Below are 21,525 nucleotides of genomic sequence, written 5' to 3'. Positions count from 1 at the left end.
CTTACAGATCCTATCACAGTTATAATTTATTTCCAGTTTGCTTGAGTTGTATTCCTGGATGATAATATGGCCTAGTCACTAGTGTCTTAAAGCCTCATGCGTTTTATCCTAGCTCTGTGAAACCATAACACTATGTGCTGTGCCCAGGAGTTGTCTTGCCATCTCTTGCTAATAAATACAAATCATTTGGTCATTCAGAGTTTGTGACTATTTACCCATGCAACAGGACATAGCTGCCAATGCAGTTCACTGTATAAGGAATACATATTGGACTGTAGAGGAAAACGTTTACTACACCTCTCAGCTAAAGCAAAGTGCAAGACTCAATAGGGTCTCCACCAACCAAATATGTTTAGGGGATGGTGTCGTACGGACTGTTGCTGGATTTTTACTCAACCGCCTCCATAGTCCCCAATGCAATACACTGTATTGGACTCCACTACCGGTCTCAGTGGGGTGAAAAAGGCTCAGTAGGGTGAGTTTGAACAAAAAGCGAAGTCATAGGAACGCTGGTCTTTTACTGTGGTCAAACAGCCTAAAATGGGGTGACAGGTCCCTATACGGTTCAAGTATAGCACTGTGTCATAGGACACATATATTGTCATACCAAAATACTTTATAATTTAAAAATACATATCTTAGAATCTTCCATTTGGTGGACACTTTGGAAAAAAATACATCACACAATATTTTTATTCAAAAAGTCAAGAGAGATGCAAGTAAAGTTGGTCCAAGAAAGCTAATTTTATTGATAACAAATATCTCAATGAAGTTAATTAATCAAATTGATCATCAACAGTTACACATAAGTTTCAAGTTATTGTCACATGCACAAGTACAATGGGTGGACTAAAAGGCCAGCAACACGGTATTATTCAATGCACTATGAAATGACACCTTATATACATTCTACAGATCCCACTGAGTATTCCCTACAACATTTTTACTGCTGCACATAGAATAACATTTGCTCTATTCGCCAATATGTATTTCATACAGTGATTTCCATTGGGGGCATTTATTTGTGCAAATGTAACTTAAATATTAACACAAGAATCATTGTTAATGTTTAGACAATTATTATTAATATATCATGAACAAATACAGGTTATTGACACTAGTGTACTATTACGTGGGGGACCTTTATTTAGAAAAATTTCGAAATTCTGTGACCGGAATTTTTTTATTATTGTTGCTGACGAGACGCTGATAAAGATTTGTTACTTATTATTCTCAGACGGGGTAGCTACAAACAACGACATAGAAACCATCGTGGTGAAAATAAGGTTTCCCCCCAAGGTAATGCATGAATACCGTGTATTTTTATTCAACTGGACGTCAACTAGCAATAAGGCTAACCGCATGCGTCTCTAGCTAGTTGGCTTGCTAGAATAATTGATTACCCAACCCAGTTTGCGTCATTGCCGTGTATGCTTTTCTTTGTTTAGCCTAAAATGTTGTCGGCACTGTTTTGGCTAGTTAGTAACGTTATGGACGAGCTTGCTGTGTAATGTGGGTTAACATGTCGTTATTAGACTAACTTATTGGTAGCTAGCTAATATCAGTAGCGCTAGATAACGGTATCTAACTGAAGATAAACGTGTGTTAGAAGAACCTGTCTTCTGCCATAATCCTTTTCTCATCATGCTGTTGCTTGTGGAAAAAGTGTCCTTGTGTGGGGTGGGATTACACAAAGTGGACAAATACCAACACGCGTGCCATGCAAACGCATTTGAAGCCATTTAAAAACTTACATTGGCATAACTAATATCAATTGTTTTGTATTAGCGTCACTGCAGTCCTAGCCCATTTCATATGACTGTTGTCTTTTACATTGATCTCGACTAAATGTATTTTCGTTCGGTGGTTGCAATAAGTAGGCTTTTCTTTTCGCTGACTGTTTTTATTGAAGTCAATTCGGCCCATGTCTCATCAGGGTAACGTGGTTCTGGACTGGAAACGTTATATTACAATAAATTGCCATTGCGTATGTCCGGCGGTGGAACAGGAATTTCAACTGACACAATATAGGCCGAAACAAAATCACATTTAGGGTAAAATTTCTGCTCACTTTATCGATTATTGACCATTTTGTTTCTCTTAATTATACAACCTGTTGAATTTAGGTTTTCAAAGCAATGGAGGGAGCCATGAAGAATATTTGTTTTAAGTAACCATGTGAATGTATTTTGCGCCCCTGAAGATCACAGGTCCATCTGAAAAGAGCCAGGTTGAGAGAATAGAAGGAAAGGAGATTAAAATGGAGGTGGAAGAGGCAACCAAGTCTGAAGAAGAGCAGGTGGATGCGGCTGGCAGCGAAGAGAAGTCAGATGAAGCTTTGTCTAATGGTAGCCACACAACCCCTAAGAGAAGCAGGGGTAGGCCCCCCAAAAACCGACCAGTCTCTGAATCAGATCAAGCCTTATCCAACGGTAGCTCCACAACACCTAAGAGGGAATGGGGTAGGCCCAAAAGATCAGTCACCAAGAAGGGAAGAGATGGGCCAAGTGGAGCCTTGTCTAATAGTAGCACCACAACACCTAAAAAAGGTCAGCCAAAAGGATCAACCTCCAGGTTAGGTGCTAGCCGCATAACACCTAAGAGGGGAAGGGCCAAAGGATCCGTGTTCACAAAACCCAAGATGCTGAAGGTTATAGGCAAGCCGTCGCAAGGCCAACCCAGTAAAGTGGTTGACCCCTCCCCTAAGAAGTGTGGCCGGCCCTTTAAAGTTAAATCAAAAAGGGGTAGGCCAAAGAAGATCCTAACACCCGAGGAAGAAGAGGAGAGAAAGAAACTGGAAAGTCAGCCAAGAGTGTTGAAGCCAATTGGAAGGCCACGCATCTATCCCCGCAATGACCCACCAGTCACTGAGCCTAGAGGAAGAGGCCGCCCATGCAAGTCTGAGGACAAAAGGGGTGCTCACTTGCGGAAACCTCCCAAACCCCCCATTTATGATGGTCCCCCACTGAAAAGGGGCTGTCCTCCTAGTGCAGCAAACAAAGATGAGATCGAGGCAGAGCAAGATGAGGCCAACAGTGAACCTCTAGTCAAACGATCCTGCAACTCCAGCGAAAAAAGCGAGGAAGGATTTCCTCCAGTCGAAGAGGACAGTGAAACGGGAAAGGTCAACTGAGGAAAGTGAAACCAGAAAGGGGAATGGAGGAAAGTGGATGAATATACAGAAGACACCAATAAGCCAGTTACCCCCAGTGACTGCAGTAGCTTTCTTGGGGCCATAAGCAGGATGTTTGGCGAAAGCCCGACCAGAGCAAGTATTCCCCACTTCATAGCTGCCCTGTTTTTTTTCTTTTTGGGGTTTCCAGTACAATTGCTGATATGAGATCATCTGATAATGCAGTTTTATATTGGGGTGATCTCAGTTATGAATATAGATTTTTAATTTTACCTTTATTTTACTAGGCAAGTCAGTTAAGAACAAATTCTTATTTTCAATGACAGCCTAGGAACAGTGGGTTAACTGCCTGTTCAGGGGCAGAACGACAGATTTGTACCTTGTCAGCTCGGGGATTCAAACTTGCAACCTTTCGGTTACTAGTCCAACGCTCTAACCACTAGGCTACTTTCACTTGTCTGATTGCATTCTTCACCTTTATGGGGTTAAAATGGTTAGCCTTATTGTTGTCCTGGACCATGCAACTTCCAATTCTTTCTCTGCATTGTTGGGAAGGGCCCACAAGTAAGCATTTCACTGTTAGTCTACGCCTGTTTATGAAGCGTGTGACATGCATTTGATTTGAACCCAACATCTCTCAAATTTCTACATTAAAATGTACAGTTTCACAACTTGAGGGGTTTGGTTCACCAATTGAATCCTTGTAGTTTGCTTATCAATGTTACTCCTCAGATCATTTTATGATTTAGACTTAAATATTTTTTGTTGACTGTCAGTCCTGTTCACTAGGCCTACTTTGACATAACCAGTGGAGTAACATTTAAAACAGGACAGCTTGTGAGATTTTTTTAGATTTTAGTCTGTTTTCAATAATTTTCTTTTGACATTTTAATGTGTTCATTGTCATAAAATCTGGTTGATTACAAAAATGTTATAGTTGTGGATGACTTGGTTTCACAGACCCTGGACAAATGTTATACACGTTTATGTAGGCTACATGTATTGGGCTATATCATGAACTCTTGACCATTTGAAATTCGAGTATAAATGCATTCCTTTATGTATCCACCTGTCAATTTAAACTCTGCCACTGACCGACTGCATTATACAGTGGCAAGAAAGTATGTGAACCCTTTGGAATTACCTGGATTTCTGCATAAATTGGTCATAAAATGTGGTCTGATCTTCATCCAACAATAGACTGCTTAAAACACAATTTCTCATGAATTTATTTACACACACCATGTAAACATTCATAGTGCAGGGTGGGAAAAGTATGTGACCCCTTGGATTTAATAACTGGTTGACTCCTTTGGCAGCAATAACGTCGACCAAACGGTTTCTGTAGTTTTGGATCAGACCTGCACAACGGTCAGGAGGAATTATGGATCATTCCTCTTTAAACTTTCAGTTCAGCAATTCTTGGGTGTGAACCGCTCTTGAGATCATGGCACAGCATCTCAATCGGGTTGAGGTCAGGGCGTATTTTTTTCTGTTTAAACAATTCTGTTGATTTACTTGTTTTGGGTCATTGTCCTTTTGCATTACCCAACTTCTGTTGGCGGACAGATAGCCTTACATTCTCTGTCAAAATGTCCAACTTGGGAATACATTTTTCCATCAATGTTTGCAAGCTGTCCAGGCCCTGAGGCAGGAAAGCAGCCCCAAACCATGATGCTCCCTCCACCATACTTTACAGTTGGAATGAGGTTTGATGTTGGTGTGTTGTGCCTTTTTCTCCACATAGTGTTATGTTCCGTCTGTCCAAACAACTCAACTTTGGTTTAATCTGTTCACCGAATATTTAGCCAGTAGCGCTGTGGAATATCCAAGTGCTCTTTTGCTAACTTCAGACATGTTGCAATGTTTTTTTTTTGGACAGCAGTGGCTTCTTTCATGGTATCCACCCATGAACACCATTTTAGTTTAGTGTTTCACGGATTGTGGACTCGGCAGAGTTGTTGGCATGTTCCAGGGATTTCTGTAAGTATTTAGCTTACACTCTAGTATTCTTCTTAACCTCATTGAGTATTCTGCACTGTGCTCTTGCAGTCATCTTTGCAGGACTGCCACTCCTAGGGAGAGTAGTAAGTGCTGAACTTTCTCCATTTATAGACTATTTGTCTTACCTTGGACTGATGATCAAGGCTCTGAGATACTTTTGTAACCCATTCCAGCTTTATGCAAGTCAATGATTCTTAATCTTTTGAGCTCTATTGTTCAAGGTTAACATCAGTCAATTCTTGTGAATAGCAAAACTCCAATTGTGAGGTTAATTTTTAATAGGGCAGCTCTAACCAACATCTCCAATCTCGTCTCATTGATTGGACTCCAGTTTAGCCGACGCCTGACTCCAATTAGCTTTTGAAGTCTTTAGCCTAGGGGTTCACATACTTTTTCCAACCTACACTGAATGTTTAAATGTATTTTTCTTGTCTATATTGAATACAATATTTTGTGTTAGTTTAAGCACCGTGTTTGTCTTGACTAAAATGTATGCAGAAATCCAGGTAATTCCAAAGGGTTCACATACTTTCTTGCCACTGTATAGCCTAGAGGATATCTATTGAGATACTGTATCTTCCCATATTGTACATTAATCCCACTGTACATTTCACATTTGTTTATTCATCCTTTTTACTATGTTTTTGCTTATAGCTGTATTAATTTACTTTAGTTCGCTCCTCATTCATGCACCTTGGTTGGAGTGCGTTCCCTTCATATTGCAATAATACTGTACCAAAAGTGACATTTGGGTAGTGCAATCTGCCATGTTCTGAATCGGGCTAATTCTTGTCACTGAGTTTTAATCAAGTAGGCCTAATTTTAGTAGAGCAATGCATTTGTTTTTAATTTGGTCTTTTCTCATACAGCTTTGTAGCTTGTGCCCATCTTTCAAATCCTAAATGACCCATCTCAGCAGTTCTGGTAGGTCTGTGATTGTCTAGGTTGAGGGGAATTTCTGATTAATCCAGAACAAGGTCTGTGAAACCACTGAAGGTAACATGAATGAGTTGTTTTCAGAGTGTGTAAATTAAGTTTACTGCAATAAAATGTCAAACTTTATTACAAGTGGTTTTTAAATGTCAATAAAGCTTAGTCTTATTTAGTATCTCTGGCTTTCGAGTATCGAATTACATGTTAAATTGTGAGCCAAGTCAGCGTCCCTGGAGCTGTTTAATTTGACCTTTTTAACTGGGCAAGTCAGTTAAGAGCAAATTCTTATTTACAATGACAGCCTACCCCAGCCATACCCGGACGACGCTGGGACAATTATGCGCCACCCTATGTAGGGGTAAATGCATACCGGCAGGAGACGTACCTGTGATATCACATCAGCAGCCCCCTATGTATGGGTTCACTTCATGCTGCTCACAGAGTGGTAGCCACGGGACCAAAACAGTGGAAAAGTTGAGCCTGGACTTTTACGTGTAGGCAGAGGAAGTGGGTCGGAAACACATACATGCCTTCAGATACGGTCTCAAATTCACCATTTTAAAATGACCCACCGGCACAGTAACTTTCAATTAAATTTGATTTCACTTCTGGCTTCCCACAGGCTTTTTGTGCAACCCAATACAATAGGCCAAATACCGTCAGTCCCCGTGTACCGGTTCGTACATAACATTCTCCATCCAGACTGTAAAGGTGACGATTTCCTCCAACCCGATTTAAATGTCGAGAAGGTGAAAATTAAAACGGGGGAGGGATATGCATACATTCTTTATGAAACCACCATGCTAGAGAGTGGCTAATACCTAGGAATGCTAGTTTACCCGTCAATGCGGAACGCAACATTAGGATTAGCCATTAGTGTGATGGTGAAAAAAAAGGGGGTTTCATAAAGAAAGTATGTTTTCACCCCCGCCTTCTTACCATTAAATCAAGCTGAAGAAATTGATGCCTTTGGAGCCTTTATGCACGACCGGGTCCACGGGGGATACGAGTGTATAGCTGGCTGCCAGGGTTTCCGTTATAAAAATGTGCTGGACAATAGACCAGTTGCATTTTAAATTTACCGGACCCATATTCATTGGATGTGTAACCTGATTAGGACATTGTTGGGTTCTGAGAATATGAAATGTTACTTCTTCATGCCACTGATGGAGTGATAAGGTTGGGGGTCTACAACTGAAGTTAAGGGTTATAGGAGGAAGGTATATAGTGGGTGCAACTAAGCTTGGAATGTGTTGAGTGCAGGGAAGCGATTACATGTGGAAGGCATTGATAAGGAGAGAGGGTAATGTATAACATTTACATTATGTCAGGATATGTTAATTGTTAGCCATCAGGGATCCTCTGGGAGGAGAAGAGAGTCTGGTATCAACCATGACCATGCACTGCACCACTCGGGAGGCCTGCTAGGCTTTTTTATTTATTTTTTAAAGATGCCATTGGTCCTCCAGATAAATTATAGGCATACTCCTGGTGGACTATTCTGAATTATTTCATTTAATTTCTGAACAGAGTAGTAATTCTATAACTTTGGAAAATGTATTTCAATTAAATCCGCTCCTCCAGCGCACTTCCCGCGGCTATGATAATATAAAGAAATAAATGAAGTACAACGCTGGAGAGATGAGTTGCAGGCTCAACTCTAGCAGAGATCATAGAAAATAAATGTCATACTAGTTCTGCGGCTTCTCCCTCTCACCACAGCAACGGCCATACATTGGTCTCAAACAGGCTATATGTTTTGGGCCAGGCTATATGTATCAGACGCGGGCTGAAAATCTAGGTTCACGTTACGTTTTTTTTCAGGGGGCTGGAAAATGAATGAGAAGGCAACTCGAATGAGCTCTGGTTGCTTTTATTATAATTTTTTTACATTGAAAACAATTACTTTTTTTCTCTCATGTAGAGGTACCAGATCCGGTCAAATAGTTTCCGGAACGAAACTGTCCTGTTCTGGCAGGATCTGGCTCAAATTAACCACTGCATTTAGCCAGGCTAACAATATAACTCATTCACTGTTTGCAAAAAAAAGTCTGTTCAATGAATGACTGAGCGCGTATAGCCATGGGCTATAACATACGTTTTTCTTTCTTCGCACAGGAAAAATACATTTCAAGCAATTCTACTACACTTTATATGACTGGTAGACATGAGCATAATCTTTTTTTAATATGACAATTTACAGGGTAGCCTAATCTGCTGACACTGACAAACAGATCATATAATAGGCCTACGAGAAATGGAGGAGGAAAATATTGTCTAAAAACAAACTTAAGTGGCACTGACCTAACAATGATAGAGTGAACATGCGCAGTGCGCACTCGCTGGTGCCAATAAGATAGGCCTACTGTTCACTCAATTAAGTTGAATGAGCTTCGTATAAGTTTTTGGCTTCGTATTTTAAAATGGTCTTAACTTTACAGCAATAACATTGTTTGGAAAGCAAATGGCTTTCCCACAATTGTTTTATTTTATTATATTGCGATATGCCTGGCTGGCCGGGCCTCTACTTTTCACGGAGAGTCGCAACTCAACAATTATCTATTAAGTATTTGCTGCGCGCGCTGCCTTTCTTTCCGGACTGTAGGCCATACGATTTAAAACAATCCACAGCTTATTTTTGTTTAAGGCTAGGGGAAGCTAATGATCCCCTGTGCCCAAATCATGCTTTAGTAGACTATTTTATTTATTTATGTAGACTGTAGACTGTTTATGTATACTGTAGGCTAAATTAGGCTATATCAGTTTGGCAATTTACTTAGGGGGAAAGCTTCCCCGAGCCTTATGGACGCGGCGCCTATGTCAATCGGTCAGCTTGTCGTGAAAGAGACAGCCCAAACAGACTCTGGGGACAGCTGTGAGACGATAGATCCCAAATTCATACAACCAGTAGGCCAAGGTACATCATTTTTATTTTTTTAAAGCAAAGAATCTGACGTAACAGCTCAGAACGTTTAAGCTTAAAATGTTGATAAACTTATTTATTATTATTATTGCAGCAAAGCACACAAGGCAGTATGGAACATGCAAGTGTGCATTTGGCTACAGGACAATAAACGTTGAAAACCAATAGAACATGAGAGAAATAGCCTAGTGGTTTCAATGGCATATGGGAATCTTTATAAAATAATTGCAATCCCTGATATGGTCGCATTTTGCCTAGGCTACTTTGAAAGCAAGGTAAAACATGCCTCATATGTAGTAAAACGTTCAGGTTTCAAAAAATTAGTTAAGTAGCGATATGTTTTCAAAATGCATACTGCCTCCAGCTCATTGCAAAGTGGTGTGTCGTGCTGATGAAGCCGGTCTTCTTAATAAAAAACTATTTTTAATCATGGCCAAAACCTTTTAAAACACAATTGCATTTACACTTTACAAAAATGAATGCAACAATTTCAAAGATTTTACTGAGTTACAGTTCATATAAGGAAATCAGTCAATTTAAATAAATTCATTAGGCCCTAATCTATGGATTTCACATGACTGGGAATACAGATACCTTAAAAAAAAGTTATGTATGGGTGTGGACAAGAAAACTAGTCAGTATCTGGTGTGACCATTTGCCTCGCATAGAGTTGATCAAGCTGTTGATTGTGGAATGTTGTCCCACTCTTCAATTGCTGTGCGAAGATGCTGGATATTGGCGGGAACTGGAACATGTTGTCGTACATGTCGATCCAGAGCATCCCATTGCTTAATGGGTGACATGTCTGGTGAGTATGCAGGTCATGGAAGAACTGGGACATTTTCAGCTTCCAGGAATTGTGTACAGATCCTTGCGAGGTGATGGCAGCAGATGGCACGACAATGGGCCTCAGGATCTCGTAACGGTATCTCTGTGCCTTCAAATTCCCATTGATAAAATGCAAGTGTGTTCATTGTCTGTAGTTTATGCCATAACCCCACCATAGGGCATCATGGTGACATCAGAAAACCGCTAGCCCACAGGACGCCATACATGCAGTCTGCCCGTTATGGTTGAAACCGGGATTCATCCATGAAGAGCACACTTCTCCAGTGTGCCAGTGGCCATCGAAGGTGAGCATTTGCCCAATGAAGTCAGTTATGATGCCAAACTGCAGTCAGGTCAAGACCCTGGTGAGGATGACGAGCATGTATTTGTGCTTCCCTGAGATTGGGTTCAAGTCTGAGCTCTGGCTGGGCCACAAAGACAATCAGAGACTTGTCCCGAAGCCACTACTGCGTTGTCCTGGCTGTGTGCTTAGGGTCGTTGTCCTGTTGGAAGGTGAACAATCACCCCAGCCTGAGGTCCTGAGTGCTCTGGAGCAGGTTCTCATCAAGGATCTCTCTGTACTTTGCTCCATTCATCTTTCCCTCAATCCTGACTAGTCTCCCAGCCCCTGTCGCTGAAAAACAGCCCCACAGCATGATGCTGTCACCACCATGCCTCACCGTAGAGATGGTGTCATGTTTACTCCAGATGTGATGCTTGGCATTCAGGCCAAAGAGTTAATTCTTGGTTTGATCAGACAAGAGCATTTTGTTTCTCATGGTCAATCCTTTAAGTGCTTTTTTTGGCAAAACCAAGCAGGCCATCATGTGCCTTTTACTGAAGAGTGGCTTCGGTCTGGCCACTCTACCATAAAGGCCTGACTGGTGGAGTGCTGCAAAGATGATTGTCCTACTAGAAGATTCTCCCATCTCCACAGAGGATTCTGGAGCTCTCTCAGAGTGACCATCGGGTTCTTGGGTCACCTCCCTGACCAAGGCCCTTCTTCCCCGATTGCCCAGTTTGGCCGGGGGAAGAATAATGGAGGCCACTGTTCAATGCTGCAGACAATTTTTGGTATCTTTCACCAGACCTGTGCCTCTACACAATCCTGTCTCGGAGCTCTACAGACAATTCCTTCGACCTCATGGCTTGGTTTTTGCTCTGACATGCACTGTCAACTGTGAGACCTTATATAAACAGGTGTGCACCTTTTCAAATAATGTTCAATCAATCTAATTTACCACAGGTCGACTCGAATCAAGTTGCAGAAACATCTCAAGGATGATCAATGGCAACAGGATGCACCTGAGCTCAATTTCAAGTCTCATAGCAAAGGCTCTGAATAATTATATATATTTTTTATACAATTTGTAATGCTTTCTAAACCTGTTTCACTTTGTCATTATGGGGTATTGATGGGGATTTATGTTTTTAAATCCATGTTAGAATAAGGCAAAATGTGGAAAAGGTAATGGGGTCTGAATACTTTCCAAATGCACTGTAACTGAGGGATGTCTCCTTTCATATCTGGAAAAGGACCAATTAGTAAAGGAGAAACTGATGCTGCAGCATTGCCATCTTTGTAGATGAATCCAGTCAACATGGGTGTCTTGATAGAGGTCAGCTGGTGAACCTACAGTAAAACAAATAAAAAGCATACCTGATGTTAGACTATCACTTCTTTTTGAGAATGTTTTGAGAATGAAACAAATATTAATTCAAAGTCTGCTACCTCAGTTTGTATTTGCCATGCAAATGAACTGAATCCCCCCAAAACATTTCTACTGCATTTCAGCCCTGCCACAAAAGGACCAGCTAACATCATGTCAGTGATTCTCTCATTAACACAGGTGTGAGTGTTGATGAGGACAAGACTGGATATCACTCTGTCATGCTGATTGAGTTTGAATAACAGACAAAGCTTCAAAAGGAGCGTGGTGCTTGGAATCATTGTTCTTCCTCTGTCAACCATGGTTACCTGGAAGGAAACACGTGCCGTCATCATTGCGTACTTCAAGGAGAGTGGTTCAATTGTTGTGAAGAAGGCTTTAGGGCGCCCAAGAAAGTCCAGCAAGCGCCAGGACCATCTCCTAAAGTTGATTCAGTTGCGGGATCCGGGCATCACCAGTACAGAGCTTGCTCAGGAATGGCAGCAGGCAGGTGTGAGTGCATCTGCACGCAGTGAGGCGAAGACTTTTGGAGGATGGCCTGGTGTCAAGAAGGGCAGCAAAGAAGCCATTTCTCTCCAGGAAAGGGACAGACTGATATTCTGCAAAAGGTACAAAAGGATTGGACTGCTGAGGACTGGGGTAAAGTAATTTTCTCTGAATCCCCTTTCCGATTGTTTGGGGCATCTGGAAAAAAGCTTGTCCGGAGAAGACAAGGTGAGTGCTACCATCAGTCCTGTTTCATTCCAACAGTAAAGCATCCTGAGACCATTTTTTTATTTTTTATTTAACTAGGCATCAGTTAAGAACAAATTCTTATTTTCAGTGACGGTTCAGGGGCAGAACGACAGATTTGTACCTTGTCAGCTCGGGGGTTTGAACTTGTGCTCTAACCACTAGGCTACCCTGCCGCCCTGCTTTAACCACAAGGCTACCATTCATGTGTGGGGTTGCTTCTCAGCCAAGGGAGTGGGCTCACTTACAATTTTGCCATGAATAAAGAATGGTAACACATTCTCTGAGTTTGGTGATGAACAATTCCTTTTCCAGCATGATGGAGCACCTTGCCATAAGGCAAAAGTGATAACTCAGAGGCTCTGGGAACAAAACATCACTATTTTGGGTCAATGGCCAGGAAACTCCCCAGACCTTAATCCCATTGAGAACTTGTGGTCAATCCTCAAGAGGATGGTGGACAAACAAAAACCCACAAATTCTGACAAACTCCAAGCATTGATTATGCAAGAATGGGCTGCCATCAGTCAGGATGTGGCCCAGAAGTTAATTGACAGCATGCCTGGGCAGATTGCAGAGGTCTTGAAAAGAAGGGTCAACACTGCAAATATTGACTTTTTGCATCAATTTCATGTAATTGGCAATAAAAGCCTTTGACACTTATGAAATGATTGTAATTATATCTCAGTATTCCATAGTAACATCTGACAAAATATCTAAAGACACTGAAGCAGCAAACTTAGTGGAAATTTATATTTTTGTCATTCTCAAAACTTTTGGCCACGACTCTATATGGTAGTCATATTGTACAATTTGTGTCTCCCCTTTTTCATGGTCATGGCTAGAAGGGATCCAGCTTTTGTAAAATGAATGTCAAATTTAACTTTTCATAGTAGGTTAAGGTTAGGAAAAGGGTAAGCTAAAATGCCATAAAAATACATGTTTTAAAGTTAATTTGCTGGATCCCTTCTCGCCATGACCCCTTTTCAAAGGCCAAGATTACATGGTTGCATTCAAGACAAGGTCGTTTTTATTTATCTGTTTACAGCGCCAGGCTATTCTGATTCTGCTGATGTTTCAGTGTAGTGGAATTGCATGAAAAGTTTAACAAATTACACATTTTTTTGCAATGGAAATAAACTCTGATATAGCCTATAGGCCTACGCGCTCATTAATAGCCTAAATTATGACTATCCAATCTACTCATCACATTAGGAATAGTAGGCTTACATCAGACTGCAAATGCAATGATAAATGCATGAAATCAATCCTTTGTTACAAAGGTGAATTTTTTTATGGGGGGGTTCCTAAAAACTTGAAACTTACGCGCTGCCTATGTAAGAGAGACTACAAGCAATCTAGCTAGCTAATGTTGGCTGACTTAAGTCTTGTTGTGAACACCTTGTTAGCAGGGGAACTCGAAATCGGACTTACCAGTTGGTTCAGGTCTTGACGGGCAAAAAGGTTTCTTCGCTTTTCTGACAGTTGTTGAGTCTTATCTCGTATTTTCCCGTTGTCTTTTCTACCTTGTTAGAGCAACCAAATACAGCACAGAAATTGACTGTGGTGATGAATCAACTAGTTTTAGGAACCGTTAGCACGCAGCTTGGGGTAGCCTCTCAGATGTGGTCGAAATAATTGATTGTGTGGTTTTACAACATGGCCGCAAGGAGGCGTCATGTCAACTCCCTGGCCACACTAAAGCATTTTTGGGCGGAAGAATCCGTCTATCGTCTGCACAAGGGCTTGGAAACCACCGCACTAGTTTAAGCACCGCCTTTGCCAAATCCTGATTCGTCCAAATAATGGAAGAAAACTACTACTGCTCATAATTACACAATTATACGTCGTGAGCGTTGACAGATTCTCGCCGTTTCATCTGTCCACCAGAGATTAATAGCAGCACCAAAATAAGAACTCGTGATACTCTTCTGCAGACCACTGACCTCAATGTAACAAGCTATCCACGTGGTATTACAATGATAGCATAAACTAGCTACAATTGAAGAGTTGCTTATGGGTCTGCAGAAGTATGCAACTCTTGGCTTGTATATACAACTTTGACTTATAGCTGTGCTAGCTAGATTGTTGCTATTACCCAGGAAGAGAGCAGGGCCTGAGTGGCTGAGTTTCTAGCATTTCTGCAGCGGCAGACACATTAGCCTAGGCTAGATAACGTATATCTTAAAACCCTGGTGAAATTGACAACATATCCCTTACAAACTGCTCAATAACTATCTCATGAGAAGAATCGACTGACAGAGATAAGGTTAGCTTTGCACAACTATGGTTAGCTGACGTTAACGGGTAAACATTCAACACTCAATGTCAATGGCTAGCTAGTTACTCTATTACATTAACGCTAGCTACTTTCTTACCTGTGGTTGGACTGTTGTTGACAAGGAAAACATTTCCAATGTCGCTCTTAGACAGGCCAACAAATATGTTTCAACGTTCCTTTCCGAATTATCCTTGTTTCTCTGTCTGTGTTCCTTTAGCTAATGTTACTGAAACTCCTGTTCAATGTGCGATCCACCCATTTAGCTTGTGAAGTTCGCAAGAGGAAAGCTGCTCATTTTAAAGGTCAACCGGATATTTTTCTTTTTGACAACCGGAGTAAATTCGCTGGCTAATGGCTTAAAGAAACAACCAGTATTTATCAGTCAGTATTTATCACCATCTTTGGCCGAATCGAACTACCTTGCCATTAACATTTAAAAAAATCATTGGCTCTCCATAGAACTTTTAGATCTCATTATGATGAGAAATCAGGACTGCGCCAAAGCTAGAAAATCTGACTGCAATTGGGAAATAGATGCAATTCCTATATGAAGAAAGATAAATCAAGCTACTTTCTAAAGCACAGTTCAGACACATAAGATGAGACGTGACGTCTTAAGGCGATTTAGCACAAAGTTGGTTTGATATTTGAGAGAATGCCAAGAGCGTGCAAAGCTGTCATCAAGGCAAATGTTATGCTAGATTGTCACTGAGAGTTGCTGCACCAGGAAAATCAAATGAGCCTTGTGAGTCCCTTAAAAAGAGCAGTTCTCTTTCTCTCAAATGCGGGGGCAGTCGAGTCATTGGGATCAGGGCATGCTAACAAAATAATTTCCTCTCTCGCTCGCTTAAACCGAGGCCTAGATCTTATTACTGCAACATTCAAAAATGCAACCATCATTTTATATAGCTACCCTGGGGCGGCAGGGTAGCCTAGTGGTTAGAGCGTTGGACTAGTAAGCAAAAGGTTGCAAGTTCAAATCACCAAGCTGACACAGTCAACTCATCGTTATCCATTAAAGAAAGTTAGGCTAGCGAGCAAGCGTTTTAGGCAGGTAGCCTATGACATCAAAAACAAAAAGCATGTACTGTATGACAGAGTCATAGACGGTTTCCCATTAGGTTCAGGATCAAATGGATACGTACAATACTTAGCCATGGTTTTTGTTATCACTATTCACACTTGCTTTGTTGTCCTTCTTAAATGGATTGTTCAAGACTCAAAGTCAACTGTTCAAGTGCTCAAAATCACTGTCACTGTCCAATGATCCTGAATATTCCCCTTTCCAAGTGTCCAATGTTAACGTTGTCTACTTGCACACACACACACACACACACACACACACACACACACACACACACACACACACACACACACACACACACACACACACACACACACACACACACACACACATAAATCAGTACCATGGACAGCTACATAATATAGAGTTTAGGTTGATTAGGCTAAATTGTTTTTGGTATCTTTTAGTTATCACTGTATTAGACTAAGCATAGGTGATTTGATGATGTTGAAATGTTGAAGTTGAAATGGTAGTTCTAAATCAATAGTTGTTGAGTAACCCGAAAATGTCGGAAACATTAACTTGCTTGACCATGCTATGTATGTTTGTTACATACAATATGCTTTGTGGATTTCACCGGACAGATGTTGCTCTCTGGTTTTGTGATGAAACAAAGGTGTGGTTAAATGTATTCTGCCACTTTGTCTTCTTATTGTCTTGGCCTTAGGCCTATATATGATAGTGGCATATTGTGGAGCAAACAGCGCAATTATCACAACACATAGGTTCATATCGAAAGCCTGTATTGTGTGGCTTCAATATTTCATTTTGTAAAGCTGTCAAGATGTTTATGCATTTGAGCCTATCCAAAGACTATTTAGTTGAGTGGACACACTTTTCTTTGATGTGTAAATTATCAGACTGTTCATTTTACTTCTTGAAAACATTGAAATAAATGCAACTAACTTTTGGGCATAATGTAGGCTCAGGCTGCTCACTATATCGCCCAGCAATGGGGCATGAACTCATGAGGCTCGGAGCCGGGCGCACTGTCTGCACCACTGTGGTGTGCATTGTATACAAACACCGCTTCCAGCTGCCCCCCTGGAGAATCTAAATATTTCTTCAAATCCTCCTGCGACAGGATTATTTTTCTCCTGAGACAAAAGGGGTCAAATTAAAATCCAACATCTGTAGTCTACTGAACTTGAAGCAGTGGAATGCTGATAGTGTGTGAATAATGCGACAAAGAGTTGACTTTCATACAATAGGTAGGCTAACGCATATGAAGCATAAAGATGACCATTTCCAAATAATCTGTGAGACAAAAACACATTTTCATCCCAAAGTTGTCTGTCTGACCACCCATTCCAGCCCGCAGCATAATAAATGCTGACTGCGCCGCTATGATCTCTGTAAGGTCCAGCAGGAATGCAGCCCACTACCTTGAGGCAAAAACTCAACCAATGTTTTTACTTTTCATTCGTCTTTGCCTCGCTATGCCATTCTTCTGCTGTTTAATCATATTTTCAAGCGGTTGCTTTGCCAAGCAGTACTTTCAGAAGTGCTCTTGCTGTAGGCTGGCATATCTCCTGTCTTAGTAGTCAAATACGTATGTGTCAACAACGTTCACAATTACTTGTTTATCTTTTATATGTTAAAACATGCAATGTTTTTTTCTAACATGGGGCAAATTGACTGTCAGCTGATTTGATAACCTATTGCTCCAACAACATCATTCAACAGGGTCATGTTCAGTAGCCACAGAACCGAAGAGGTCTAAAGTGGAGTGAAACTGGGAGGTTCTACTCTATCTGAACATGTCCAATGAGAAACACAAATGTTTGTTTTCTGTTGCAAAATGTTTTGCTACGGTGAGTGCTAATGAACACGACACAGTCCAGAAACATAATTTACCATTTGGCTTTGCCTGTGGTGTCCCAGTATCCTGTGGGTCTTGGAATGTAACATAGCCTGCTTGTAGTAACTATAAAACATGAGCATCATGTCATCTGCCAGCTGATATGGACCTATAGGAGATTAAATAAGGATAGGAGGGGAAAAAAGAGGATGAGTAAGGAAGTTTGATGATTGACATGATACGTAGAATTATTGTTACATTGTAGCCGATAGTCCTTCAACTTGCAGCGATTACCATAGGCTCGCAGCGATTACCATAGGCTCGCAGCAACTGACATTAAAAATGTATGTCATCAGAAGATATAAATATACTTCACTTTTAAATGCAATGCTTTAATGTGTTAATCTGCCGATCTTCAGCTCTAAAGACACAACCTGTCATTTCTATAGCCTGCCTACAGAGCTATACAAGGACTGGCTGTTCATGAGATTGACATGATAGTTTTAAACATATTTTGAATCACTGTTTATAAAGACTCATATGACGACAAAAACATAAACAATGGAGAAGCCTAATACAACTGTAACTGTATTTGGGGTTAAGACAGGGTAAAACAGTTGTAATAATTAAGCTCTGGATATATGTCAGAATGACCATCAGGTTTTTGGTCACCTCCTTTACCAAGGCCCTTCTACCCTGATTGCTCCCCGGATTGCTCAGTTTGGTGGTTCCAAACTTCTTCCATTTAAGAATGATGGAGGCCACTGTGTTCTTGGGGAACCTTCAAGGCTGCAGAACATTTTTGGTAACTTTCCCCAGATCTGTGCCTCGAAACAATCCTGTCTCAGAGCTCTACGGACAATTCCTTCGACCTCATGGCTTGGTTTTTGCTCAGACGCACTGTCAACTGTGTGTCCTTATATAGACAGGTGTGCGCGTTTCAAAATCATGTCCAATCAATTGAATGTACCACAGGGGGACTCCAATCAAGTTGTAGAAACATCAAGGATGATCAATGAAAACAGGATGCACCTGAGCTCAATTTTGAGTCTCATAGCAAAGGGTCTGAATACTTATGTTAGTTTGCTAAAATTTCGAAACCTGTTTTTGCTTTGTCATTCTAGGGTATTGTGCGTAGCTTGATAAAGGCTGTAATGTTAAAAACAAAAATGTGGAAAAAGTGAAGGGGTCTGAATACTTTCCGAATACACTGTAACCTACCAATTGTACTTGTAGAATCACAATAGTGTGGTGAGGAGGAGGAGCTCTGCGGACCCTTAGTGTCCGGAAGTAATTTAGCCATTTCATTGTAGTCATTGCGATCGATAGTTTCTATTTTCTCCATTTTCTTGTGGTGTCAATTAACTCGTGACATTCCTGGATTACTCATTAATAAAGTAAATGTAATCAACTAATACAATAGGTTAATGGTACAACTGTGTTTTGGCAAAATCACTACATATCATTACTACTTAACGGCGAGCCAAGCAGGGAGAGGCTGCCCATTGTCACAGTTCCAAGACCAGTCAGACCAACGAAACAATACATAATTTTAAAGTTTCTTTGTTGCCGCCCGTAGCATTGAATGTAAGGGAAGCCAGCGAGCATGTGGCCTCCCTTGATAAAAAATACAATAAAATAACACCAATCTGAGCTAAACTGAGTGAGCTCAACTGTGAATGGTCCTGGTACACCCAAAGAAATTATGTCTGGATTTGGCTTCACACCAGTTACATCAAAAGCTAAATGTCAGAACAAACAAACAGAACAAAATTCTTGTGTCGTTGTCCTCCGGTGGCTAGCTAAGCTAAAAAAAGTTTTACAAATAAAAATATCAAAATGCCCCAGGGCAGTGATTGTGGACATTTCCCTGTGTAGGGTATCCTGACACTCTGTGGTCCATAAAGATGTTGCATAAAGATCTCATGACATTTATCATTAGAGTAGGGTGTTAACCCTGGTGTCCTGACTAAATTCCCAATCTGGCCCTCATACCATCACGGCCAACCAAATCATCCCCACTTTCCAATAAGCTTATTCATTCTCCCTCCTCTCCCCTGTAACTATTCCCCAGGTTGTTGCTGTAAATTAGAATGTGTTCCCAGTCAACTTACCTGGCAAAATAAGGGAAAAATAAAAAAGCTAGCTAAAATCGTCCCTTCTAAATTAGCCATGGATGGAGATAGGGATTTAACCTTGTGGTTTTACTTAATTCTCCGTACTGGCCAATGATTATAGCGGTGATTCTGATACAACCATAAATTAATACATTGTGCCCCTGGCCTGAGAGGATTGAAGTTCAATATGTACAGTTGAAGTCAGAAGTTTAAATAAACCTTAGCCAAATACATTTAAAAACTCAATTTTCACAATTCCTGACATTTAATCCTAGTAAACATTCCCTGTTTTAGGTCAGTTAAGATTACTACTTTATTTTCAGAATGTGAAATGTCAGAATAATAGTACAGAGAATTATTTATTGCAGCTTTTATTTCTTTCATCATATTCTCAGTGGGTCAGAAGTTTACATACACTCAATTAGTATTTGGTAGTATTGCCTTTAAATTGTTTAACTTGTGTCAAACTTTTGGGATAGCCTTCCACAAGCTTCCGACAATAAGTTGGGTGAATTTTGTCCCATTCCTCCTGACAGAGCTGATGTAACTGAGCTAAGTCTGTAGGCCTCCTTGCTCGCACACACTTCAATTCTGCCCACCGATTTTCTATAGGATTGAGGTCAGCGCTTTGTGATGGCCACTCCAATACCTTGACTTTGTTGTCCTTAAGCCATTTTGCCACATCTTTGGCAGTATGCTTGGGGTCCATTTGGAAGACCCATTTGCGACTAAGCTTTAACTTCCTGACGTCTTGAGATGTTGCTTCAATATATCCACATCATTTTCTTTCCTCATGATGCCATCTATTTTGTGAGGTGCACCAGTCCCTCCTGCAGCAAAGCACCCCGACAACATGATGCTGCCACCCCCGTGCTTCACGGTTGGGATGGTGTTCTTCAGCATGAAAGCCTCCCCCTTTTTCCACCAAAAATGAAGATGGTCCTTATGACCAAACAGTTCTATTTTTGTTTCATCAGACCAGAGGACATTTCTCCAAAAAGTACGATCTTTGTTCCCATGTGCAGCTGCAAACCATAGTCTGGCTTTTTTTATGGCGGTTCTGGAACAGTGGTTTCTTCCTTGCTGAGCGGCCTGTCAGGTTATGTCGATATAGGACTCGTTTTACTGTAGATATAGACACTTTGGTACCTGTTTCCTCCAGCATCTTCACAAGGTACCTTGCTGTTGTTCCGGGATTGATTTGCACTTTTCGCACCAAACTACGTTCATCTCTAGGAGACAGAACGCGTCTCCTTCCTGAGCGGGTATGACAGCTGCGTGGTCCCATGGTGTTTATACTTGCGTACTATTGTTTGTACAGATGAACATGGTACCTTAAGGCGTTTGGAAATTGCTCCCAAGGATGAACCAGACTTGTGGAGGTCTACATTTTTTTTCTGATGTTTTGGCTGATTTCTTTTGATTTTCCAATGCGGTCAAGCAAAGAGGCACTGAATTTGAAGGTTGGCCTTGAAATAGATCCACAGGTACACCTCCAATTGACTCAAATTATGTCAATTAGCCTATCAGAAGCTTCTAAAGCCATGACATAATCTTCTGGAATTTTCAAGCTGTTTAATGGCACAGTCAACTCATCGTTATCCATTAAGTTAGGCTAGCGAGCAAGCGTTTTAGGCAGGTAGCCTATGACATCAAAAACAAAAAGCATGTACTGTATGACAGAGTCATAGACGGTTTCCCATTAGGTTCAGGATCAAATGGATACGTACACTACTTAGCCATGGTTTTTGTTATCACTATTCACACTTGCTTTGTTGTCCTTCTTAAATGGATTGTTCAAGACTCAAAGTCAACTGTTCAAGTGCTCAAAATCACTGTCACTGTCCAATGATCCTGAATATTCCCCTGTCCAAGTGTCCAATGTTAACGTTGTCTACTTGCACACACACACACACACACACACACACACACACACACACACACACACACACACACACACACACACACACACACACACACACACACACACACACACACACACACACACACACACACACA

At 41.0% G+C, this 21,525-nt stretch overlaps 2 protein-coding genes across 3 annotated transcripts in view; one reads left to right on the top strand and one right to left on the bottom strand.

Annotated features, from left to right (window-relative positions):
- LOC135516594 (ATP-dependent zinc metalloprotease YME1L1-like) overlaps positions 1-14,829 on the bottom strand; it is a 51,262-nt gene extending 36,433 nt beyond the window's left edge. For both annotated transcript variants that reach the window (XM_064940941.1, XM_064940943.1), the window contains exon 1: positions 14,602-14,829. In XM_064940941.1, the coding sequence (XP_064797013.1) occupies positions 14,602-14,634 (33 nt within the window). In that variant the 5' untranslated portion in view covers positions 14,635-14,829. The remainder of the gene's footprint in view (positions 1-14,601) is intronic.
- LOC135516583 (chromosomal protein D1-like) lies at positions 1,188-6,245 on the top strand. The gene is made up of 2 exons (XM_064940933.1): positions 1,188-1,299; positions 2,204-6,245. Exon 2 carries the CDS (start codon positions 2,261-2,263, stop codon positions 3,131-3,133), a length of 873 nt encoding a protein of 290 aa, XP_064797005.1. The 5' UTR covers positions 1,188-1,299; positions 2,204-2,260; the 3' UTR covers positions 3,134-6,245.
- Positions 14,830-21,525: the final 6,696 nt, after the last annotated feature.

This window comes from Oncorhynchus masou, chromosome 3, assembly GCF_036934945.1.
Source record: "Oncorhynchus masou masou isolate Uvic2021 chromosome 3, UVic_Omas_1.1, whole genome shotgun sequence".
Taxonomy (NCBI): domain Eukaryota; kingdom Metazoa; phylum Chordata; class Actinopteri; order Salmoniformes; family Salmonidae; genus Oncorhynchus; species Oncorhynchus masou.
Note: the sequence above shows the minus strand (reverse complement) of the source record. Positions and strands in the feature narration are given on the sequence as shown.